This window comes from Lathyrus oleraceus, chromosome 1, assembly GCF_024323335.1.
Source record: "Lathyrus oleraceus cultivar Zhongwan6 chromosome 1, CAAS_Psat_ZW6_1.0, whole genome shotgun sequence".
In the NCBI taxonomy this organism is placed as follows: Eukaryota; Viridiplantae; Streptophyta; class Magnoliopsida; order Fabales; family Fabaceae; genus Lathyrus; species Lathyrus oleraceus.
The window spans coordinates 73,644,283-73,655,079 of NC_066579.1; the positions used below are offsets into that span (position 1 = coordinate 73,644,283).

The 10,797-nt window shown below is 33.7% G+C and overlaps 1 protein-coding gene across 1 annotated transcript; it reads left to right on the plus strand.

Annotated features, from left to right (window-relative positions):
* Nucleotides 1–511: 511 nt before the first annotated feature.
* On the plus strand, nucleotides 512–1,325 carry LOC127116284 (multiprotein-bridging factor 1c). The gene has a single exon (XM_051047372.1). The coding sequence runs from the start codon at nucleotides 707–709 to the stop codon at nucleotides 1,142–1,144; it is 438 nt and encodes a 145-aa protein (XP_050903329.1). The 5' UTR covers nucleotides 512–706; the 3' UTR covers nucleotides 1,145–1,325.
* The last annotated feature ends 9,472 nt before the right edge of the window (nucleotides 1,326–10,797 follow it).

Here is a 10,797-nt window from a genome sequence, read left to right on the forward strand (position 1 = left end):
ATCAAAATTTATTTATTAAAATATTTTATCAATATAATAATAATAATTACTACAAATGATTATATAGATTAAAAAAATATGTATATATATTATTAATATCAAAATACATTTTAATAAAAGATATGTAAAGATTATTAAAATAATATTTATAATGAGATATTAGTGGAACATAGATTAAAATGTTCTCTAAAGAAATATAAATTAAATAGTATTTTAATTCTTATTATTTAGTGAACTTTTGATTTTCATGTCTATATTTTGTTCAAAAATAAGATTATTTTTGTGTTGATTTTAATCTCTAAAAATAAAATTCAAAGAAAAATTCGGAGAAATCTAAATATAAAAATATATTTAGATTTAGATTAACAAAATCAAAAAAAAAAAATATAAATAAGAATTTAGATTAAAAAATATATAAATATCAAAATCAAAAAAACTCTCTAACTTATAAAAAAAAATACATTTATCGTTTGTTATGATAAATACATTTTTGTTTCAGCTTGTTCTCCACGCAAAGAAAAATAGTCATAGAACTTTCCCGAGAAACCCCGTACTCGAAGCCAATAGAATTCACCATCACATAATAGAAAGTTCCAGATACATTCATCACCCTATATAAACAACAACAATTTCATTTCATTCTCATTCAATTTTTTCATCTCAGCTCATTTCTATCTCCATTAGATTTCCATTTTCAAGCGAGACAATGCCAACACGCACAACAGGAGCGATCGCACAAGACTGGGAACCGGTAGTTCTCCACAAATCAAAACCCAAAGCACAAGATCTCCGCAACCCAAAAGCAGTGAACCAAGCGCTTCGAACCGGAGCCGAAGTCCTAACGCTAAAAAAATCCACCGCTGGTTCGAACAAGAAAACTGCCGGTCCGGCTCTGAACGCGAGAAAGCTAGACGAAGCGGCTGAACCGGCGGCGTTGGAGCGGGTCGGTGGGGAAGTGAGACACACGATACAGAAAGCGCGTTTGGATAAGAAGATGAGTCAAGTTGAGCTGGCTAAACAGATAAATGAGAGGGTGCAGGTTGTTCAGGAGTATGAGAATGGGAAAGCTGTTCCTAATCAACTTGTTTTGGGGAAAATGGAGAAGGTTTTAGGTGTTAAGCTTAGGGGTAAAATTGGAAAATGAAAATGAGGTTTTAACTTCTAGTTTTCTTGATGTGTTTTTGTTGTTGTGATGCCATGGGTGTGCTTTTAGATGTATGATGATGGATATTGCAATGGAACATAAATGTGGATAATGCTATCCTAAATAGCTTGTATAATCAAATATATATTTTTCTTAATAAGAAATCCATGTCTCCCAATGATTACAGATGTAATGATTTAGATTGTTATTAAAGTTATAGCTAATAGAATTAAAATAAAATAAAACTTGAAACTGAAATTGGTTATTCCAAGAGTCATGGATGAAATACTCCAATTTTCTTAGAAATTGGTTATCAAATCTCAACCTGAAATTGTTTGCCAAAAAAAACTTAAGCTCCTTAGATTCAATCTGAACATTTTTAACATGACATCCTTTAGTAACATTCATGAGAGTCAAAAGATAAAGGGCCAAGTCAAAAGATAAAGGGCGAGTTTATTTTAGCTTTAAAAATTGAATTGTTTATTGAATAACATAAATATACATTATTGAAGATCAAAATATAGTCAAAATCATAATTTTTAAAAAAAATTGTATCTCAAAAATGATTTTTAGAAAAAGCTATTTGAAATAACTTCAAAATTAAGTGATTTTTTGAAATTTTGATATCCAAAAAAGTTTCGATGATAAAATAAAAGTTTCTTTGTAAATTCTTTTTACGCTAAAATATATAACACTATAAAAATCATTTTAAAAAAAAGCTAAAACAAACGGGCCCAAATTAAACCTCTTTAAAGTTAGATTCAATCTGAACATTTTTAACATGACATCCTTTAGTAACATTCATGAGAGTCAAAAGATAAAGGGCCAAGTCAAAAGATAAAGGGCGAGTTTATTTTAGCTTTAAAAATTGAATTGTTTATTGAATAACATAAATATACATTATTGAAGATCAAAATATAGTCAAAATCATAATTTTTAAAAAAAATTGTATCTCAAAAATGATTTTTAGAAAAAGCTATTTGAAATAACTTCAAAATTAAGTGATTTTTTGAAATTTTGATATCCAAAAAAGTTTCGATGATAAAATACCTATAGTAACATTTTAAGAATAACTATTCAAACAAAAATTTTATTTGAAACTTTTATAAAAAGTTTCTTTGTAAATTCTTTTTACGCTAAAATATATAACACTATAAAAATCATTTTAAAAAAAAGCTAAAACAAACGGGTCCAAATTAAACCTCTTTAAAGAGGTTTTTGTTAGGAAACTACATAAAATTTTCCCATTTTATCAGATTTGTGGAAGAATAAATTAACGCGGAAGCACACAAACTTAATGAAAATAAAATATATATAAATTCACTAATCTCTCCTCACATGAAAATTTCACAACTCAATTACACTAAAAAAAATTATTGAAATTATGTTCTGATGATTACAAATGAAAGATACAAGACTTTTATAACCAATAAAACAAGAAAGATGAATGATTATTATTTAACATCTCCTCAAAGTTCTCATAACCATTATTGTTTCTTTTTACTATTATTTTTGTTGTTTCTCCTTCATACTCTCTTTATCTCTCTTTTATTTTGACCAACAATCTCCCACTTGAAGAGTGATTTTAATCAGTCTTCACACCTTGGTCAAACAACAACGTTTATCAATTTATTATTCTAGCAGGCCAACTGAAGAAGAGCACAACTCCAGTTTATCAATTGTCACCACCTTTGTTAACATGTCAGCTGGATTCTCACTTCCTTGTATCTTGCTCAATGTTAGTACCTCATCCTCAAGAAGAGATCTAATGAAGTGATAACGAAGACCAATGTGTTTTGTTCTTGAATGAAATGCATAATTCTTTGCTAGATGTATTACACTTTGACTGTCACTATACAAAACACTCTTCTCCTGCATGAAACCCAACTCTGCTAACAATCCTTGAAGCCATATTAGTTCCTTACTAGCTTCTGTGACTGCTACATACTCAGCCTCAATAGTGGATAAAGCAACAATCTTTTGTATTCGCGATATCCAACTAGCTTCTCCAATACCAACAGTAAATATATAGCCAGTTGTACTTCTTCAGTGATCAACTTCACCGGCAAAGTCTGCATCAACGTATCCTTGTACTTTTATTTCTCCTTTGCCAAAGTATATACATTTCTTTTTAGTGCCTCGTAGATACCGCAAAATCCACTTGACTGCTTCCCAATGAGCTTTTCCTGGATTTGCCATAAACCTGCTTACAACTCCCACTGCATGGCCAATGTCTGGTCTAGTACATACCATTGCGTACATCAAACTTCCTATGGCTGAAGCATATGGAATCTTACCATGAATTCTATTTCTTCCTCCGTCTGAGGAGACTGGTCCTTGGATAGGAGAAAATGACTTGCCAAAGGTGTGTTAACCGGTTTGGCATTGCCCATGTTGAACCTTTGCAAAATACGATTGATGTACTCTGCTTGAGATAACTGCAAAATTCCTCTTTGCTTATCTCTCATGATTTGCATTCCAAGAATCTTCTTTGTTGGACCCAAATCCTTCATGTCAAACTCCTTTGATAACTGTATCTTCAAGTTTCTGATTTCATCCATATCTGGACCTGCTACTAACATATCATCGACATAGAGTAGCAAAATGATGTAATTGGACTTATATCTCTTGAAGAAACAACAGTGATCGGCATTGCACTTCTGGAAACCTTCCTTGTGCATAAAGCTTTCAAACTTCATATACCACTGTCTTGGAGCTTGTTTCAGGCCATACAAGCTCTTCTTTAATCTGCACACCATATTCTGTTTCCCTTCCTCTAAGAAACCTTCAGGTTGGTGCATGTAGATCTCCTCATCTAAGTCTCCGTGAAGAAATGCAGTCTTCACGTCCAATTGCTCAAGGTAGAGCTCTTTGCTGGCCACAATACTTAAAACTGACATGATAGTATTGAGTTTCACAACTGGAGCAAAGATTTCAATGTAATCAACTCGTTCTTTTTTCTGAAATCCTTTGACAACTAGTCGAGCTTTGTATCGCTTAGAACCATCATGATCCTCTTTTACTCGATACACCCATTTGTTGTGAAGTGCCTTCTTTCCACTAGGTAACTCAACTAGTTCCCATGTCTGGTTGGAGATTAAAGACTTCATCTCATCTTTCATTGCAAGCTCCCACTTACTAGCATCTGTGGTCTGACATGCTTCTGCATAGTCTTCAGGCTCATCTCCATCAGTTAGCAACATGTAGTCCATGTATCTCCTATTGGGAACATGAGGTCGAGAAGACCTTCTCAATATAGAAGTTGGAGTACAAGTCTCTGATGCGTCATACTGTTGCTCACTGCTTTGTTCAGTTGATTCCTCTAATTGAGGATTTTCAATTATAGGACTTTTTGGGATATCATCAACCTCTGCATAAACTGGGACATTTAATTTTGATTCATTGGTGCTTGTGTTATGCCTATCTTTGTACATAACTCTTTCATTAAAGACCACATCTCTACTGCGGATCATCTTCTTGTTTTCATCATCCCATAGGTGATAGCCAAACTCATCCTCACCATAACCGAGGAAAATGCATTTCTTTGATTTGAGATCAAGCTTATTCCTGCCATGATCACTAATGTGCACATATGCTACACATCCGAAAACTCTAAGATGTGAGAGTTTTACCTCTTTTTCGCTCCATACCTCTTCTGGTATTCTATGCTCCAATGGTACCGATGGACCTTGGTTGATTAAATAAGCTGATGTGTTGACTGCCTCTGCCCAGAACTGCTTCGGTAAGCCTGACTGCACACGTAAGCTTCTGGCTCTTTCAGTCAAAGTTCGATTCCTACGCTCAGCTACACCATTCTGTTGAGGCGTACCTGGCACAATCCTCTCCATTATGATTCCGTGCTCATAACATAGATTCTTGAACTTGGTGTTTATATATTCACCACCATTGTCAGTTCGGAGCTTTTTGATCTTTAATCCGGTCTCGTTTTCTACCAATATTTCCACACCTTGAAAGCCTCAAATACGTAAGACCTATATTTCAGAAAGTATACCCATACCTTTCTGGAATGGTCATCAATAAAAGTCACGAAGTATTTCTTCCCGTCAATAGATGAGACGGTAGTTGGACCCCAAACATCAGAGTGAATATGCTCAAGCCTTTCCTTCTTTGGGGTTCTCCCATTTGTCTGAAAGTTGACTCGCTTTTGTTTTCCAAGTATACAATCTTCACACATGTCAATTTCTATTGACCTAAGACCTTGTAGTTTTCCGTTTGAGTGCATGATCTTCATCCCTTTCTCACTCATATGGCCTAATCTTTGGTGCCATAGATTGGGACTTTCATTTTTCGCAACGACAATCAAGTGACAAGTTCCCGCTGTCTTGTAAAGAGTACCACTCTTTTTACCGCGAGCAACTGTCATTGCACCCTTTGAAATCTTCCATTGATCACCATGAAAGACTGTTGTGTAGCCTTCACTAGCCAACTGGCCTACTGAGATTAAGTTCTTTGTCAGGTCGGGAATATGTCTTACATTTTTCAATTCCCATTCAGACCCACCTAACTTAGTCTTCACTACACCTTTACCTGCAATCTCACATGATTGCTCATTACCGAGGTAAACTTTACCGAGGTTACCAGAGACATAATTATTAAAGAATTCTTTCTGGGAAGTGGCATGGAAGGATGCTCCAGAGTCTAACACCCAAGACTCTTCCTTATTCTCCAAAGAGCATATCAACGCGTCTTCTCCTCTTGAAGTGGAAGCAACATTTGCTTCATCCTTTACCTCTTGATTCTTTGGTGGGAGTCTAAATTGATTTTTGTAATGCCCTTTCTTTCCACAATTCCAACATTCGACAGTCTTCGAATTATTGAAACTACGATGATTTCTGGATTTGGATCGTCGGTCCTTTGATTTACCACGTCCATATCCCCTGGTTGAATTTCTTCCTCTTTCCTCTGTATGTAATACTGAAGAGGATGATGATTCACCCAACTCTCTTCGCCTGATCTCTTCACTGAGAACCAGATCATGAACATCACCAAATTTCATCTTTGTACTTCTTGACGAGCTAGTCACTGCCGTGACAGTAGCACTCCAACTATCTGGTAAGGAAGACAAAAGTATCAATGCTCGTACTTCATCGTCAAACTCAATTCCAACTGAACTCAATTGGGTTGTTACAATATTAAGTTCATTGATATATTGTGCAATTGATGTGTCTTCTGTCATCCGAAGTGGAAATAACCGTCTCATCAAATGAACTTTATTTGATGCTGAAGGCTTTTCATACATGCTTGAAAGAGCCTTCAAAAGACCAGCGATTGTCTTCTCCTTCGCAATGTTAAAAGCAACATTTCGAGATAACGACAATCGGATAACGCCAAGTGCTTGCCTATCGAGAAGGTTCCACTCATCTTCCTTCATCGAATCTGGCTTCGTTTCCATGAGAGGTTGATGTAGCTTTTTCTGATATAGATAATCTTCAATTTGCATCTTCCAAAAGCTAAACTCCACACCATCGAACTTTTCAATTTTCATTTTTCCTTCGTCTGCAGCCATCACTCCCACTTAAATATGATTTTCTCAGGATTGTCTCTAAAAAATTTCTTTACTAGAAAAAATTAGAAAAATCAACCAACTGGTTTTGATACCAGTTGTTAGGAAACTACGCAAAATTTCCCCATATTATCATATTTGTGGAAGAACAAATTAACGCGGAAGCACACAAACTTAATGAAAAAAAAATATATAAATCCATTAACCTCTCCTCACATGAATATTTTACAACTCAATTACACTAAAAGAATTTATTGAAATTATGTTCTGATGATTACAAATGAAAGATACAAGGCTTTTATAACCAATAAAACAAGAAAGATGAATGGTTATTATTTAACGTCTCCTCAAAGTTCTCATAACCATTATTGTTTCTTTTTACTATTATTTTTCTTGTTTCTCCTTCATACTCTCTTTATCTCTCTTTTATTTTGACCAACAGTTTTTAGGTGACTTTATCAAATAAAGAGATGTCTTAATAAGAATTTAGGTATATTTTTTAGTTGCTTTAGTATTTTAGGATAGTTTTTTACTTTTATAAAACTTGGTCACTCATTTAAATGTGATTAGATGAGCTTTAAAATTTATTTTTGCTAGATATACTGATCATATAATGAGCATATAAGTACCAATTATATAATCACTTAATTGAAGTTGAATCTTCTATTTAATAAGACTTCATAGTAAGAATAACATGCTCCTCTACTTAGCATATTATACTATCATTTATTATCCTCATTCGTATTTCATTTGTGGTCTTCATGCCGTAAAATTAGTTTACTATAATCAACACATAACATTAAGTCCCCGAGACTCCACACCTATCTTGCTACTATTTGTGTGGATATTGAATTTATTCGATGTCTAAGTTTAGCACTTAATAAATGATTATTTTGGATCTAGTAATAAAAATCACCTTTTGATGTCAGGTCATACCATGAAAATATATTTTAGGTTATAAAACTAAAACAAGCATTAAGATAAAGAATCACCAATATTATAACATGATTTTTTTTCATAGAATAACATGACCTATTTAATACATGAACATAATGATTATATCTAACTCCAATAATATAAACTTTTAACTCTACTTATACATGGTTAGCGTAACAACTGATCTTTCTAAAGAAGTTAATCTTAGAAGTGGTATATGCCCTATAACTTGAGTAGGGCTTCCACCTTTAGATTTCATTTCTTATTTTCTTGTTGTAGACCAGAGTGAATTTACTCATATTTTACACTTATATGATCTGCCTAAACTCCTTTTGTAATGAACAAAAAATTTCTATTTAGAGGCACAATTATAAGGCTCTCGCTAGGCGAGTCGTCCTTGTGCCCAATGCGTCTACCATGTTGTGCTACTATGACCAATCATCTTTTCTTCGTTTATTGCTTGCATGTATTCCACGTGTCTTTGACCGCCTTTGCTCGCCCAACACATCATCATTTCCACTAATGCACCAACCCTTATTTCACTATGAAGTATTCACATCTGGTCATGCCACCTAGCCCTATTTCACGCCTAATGTGCATGTAACTTTGGCCTACCGAGCCTTGCTTCTATAGGATTTTGCTTTTTCTTATTTTTTGCATGTTGATTCGTGGTTTTCTAGTTCTTTTCATTTGTTTTTTATTAATGCATATAAAAAATGTTCAAACAAGTGTTTTCTTACTTTTCATAGATAAATTGAGAGATTTTTGTAATAATTGTTTGTGAAATAAGTCAATAAGTACCAACGTAATTAACATAAATTTGAAACTTATTAACTCTCTATTAAAACAAGATTTATGCATCTGACCTTTAGTTTTGATGATAGCAATGCATTGTTTCTTAGAGAATTTTTTTGCACACTAATGGTTTTTTTCGTGTAGCTTTTGCTAACAGGTTCTGACTCTAAAGCTTTGACGTGTGACATCATCTGATTCTGGAATGCACACACTCTGACTCTGAAGAGATACAAGTGTTTTACAAGATGCCGTCAAGTTCTAGAAAGCTATTAGACAACGATTCTGATGAACATTTATGCAAAAGCTTCTGACTGTGACTCTTGATAGAAGAGACTCTGAAGGATTGACATCCTTCAAGATTCTGCGCTCAAGTTCTGAAGATTCTGAAGAATAAGATCTAAAGACTCCGAAGACTAGGTTCTGAGGAACTGTGTCAAGACTCTGAAGACCGAGGTTCTGAAGATTCTCTCAATTAGTCTTTTGATCCTTCTAAGTATGCTTCAAGATCATTTCGTCAGAAGCCTCTGAAGATTAGAAGATAAGATCATAAGGTTTTGCGTAAGGAAAATAGTACATAGTACAAGATCCCCATTCCCTCCACTACGTTGATTTTGTGGGTAAGGGCAATATTATTGTACCACTTTATCCACTATATGAAAACCGTTATACAAAGAGACAACTACCATTTGCTATTCCAATTAAACCCTCTAACAAATCTTTTAATTTCCTATATAAAAGAGACTTGGAAGATTGAAAGAAATTTCTCATGCTAACGGTATTGCTCACGTTATTGCTTATACACAGGCTTTTGCTGAAGTATATATATTTTTGTGTATAGTTTTTGTAAACACACATAGAGTTTTTGCTCGTTATTGTGTGAAGAAATTCATTGTACTTAACTTGTGTTAATCTACTTTCTTAGAAGCATTATTGTAAACACATTCTTGTAAATCTCAAAGTTGTTTTAGTAGTTTCCTTGAGTGAATAGATTTTAGTCAGATAGACTCAAGAAGATAAAGATGGTTTGTCTTTGTGGTGTCTGTAATCAGTTTTAATTATAGTGTATTGAGTCCTTGTTGAAAAGGAAAAATCACCTTGGTAGGGTGGACTGGAGCTAACTCCGTTAACAGCGAACCAGTATAAAAACAACCTTGTTATTTTTATTGTTCGTGTTATTGTTTGATTGAGTTGGTTTTGAAAAATATTTCATTTTTAGAAACCCAATTCCAACATCTATTTCTTGTGTTTCTTGTCACCTTCAATTAGCATCATAGCTCCGGTTATGGTCTTGATAAGAATATCAAACACTTAACAGTGTCAGATAAAGATCCAGTGTGAAACACATGGCTAATATTCCACCACCAATTTCTCAAACAAATGATAGAGATCACTATAATGCTAAACCTCTTATTTTTTAGGGAGATAAATTTGATTATTGGAAGGACAGAATAAATAGCTTCTTTCTAGGTCATGAGGTTGATATATGGGATATGGTAGTTGATGGTCACATATACCCATTAGATATAAGTGGAAACAAATTTGATTGAAGAGTGATGATAGATCAATAGAAGAAAGATTATAAGAATCATCACAAAGTAAGAACCATCTTACTAAACACTATTTCATACACTGAGTATGAAAAGATCACCAATAGAGATACTGTAAAATCTATATTTTATTATTTGAGGATGACGCGTGAAACAAACACACAAGTCAAAGAAACCAAGGTTATGACCTTGATTAAAAAATATGAAGCGTTCAAAATGGAGGACGAGAAAACTATTGAGAAGATGTTCTCAAGGTTTCAAACTCTTGTTGGAGGATTTAAGGTTCTGGACAAAGGGTATTCTACTGATGCTCATGTTAAGAAGATCATCAATAGTCTACCTTGAAGGTGTGAAAAACATAAGAAGGGGGGGGGGGGGGGGTGAATTAGGTTTTATAAGCAAAAGCTTTTTCCAAAACAAAAACATCATTAACAAGTTAAATAATGAAGAGATAAAACACACAATGATTTTTATCCTCATTTGCTTGAAACTCAAAGCTAATTCAGTCCACCCGCCAAGGTGATTTGCCTTATACACAAACACTTAATCCACTATAATCAACAAATTACAATAAACATAAAGAATATCCTTCTTTGTCTTCTCAAGGATCCAACTAAACCTTAGTCTCCTCAAGGATTCACAAAGAATAGTTTTCTTTGTCTTCTCAAGGATAACCTTCTTAAGGAATCAAACAAACAGTTTGAGTAAAAAGTTTATGTGTTACAAAATGCTTATTCAAAAGCAGATTTACACAAATGAGTACTAAAAACTTAAAGAACACTTTATACAAAAGATGATAGCTTTTCATATAGAAAATTAACTTGTCAAAATACTTGTGTAAATCAGCAATG

Bases quoted from the DNA above. Each gene is read 5' to 3' on its own strand.
- LOC127116284 (XM_051047372.1), top strand. From the start codon at position 707: ATGCCAACACGCACAACAGGAGCGATCGCACAAGACTGGGAACCGGTA.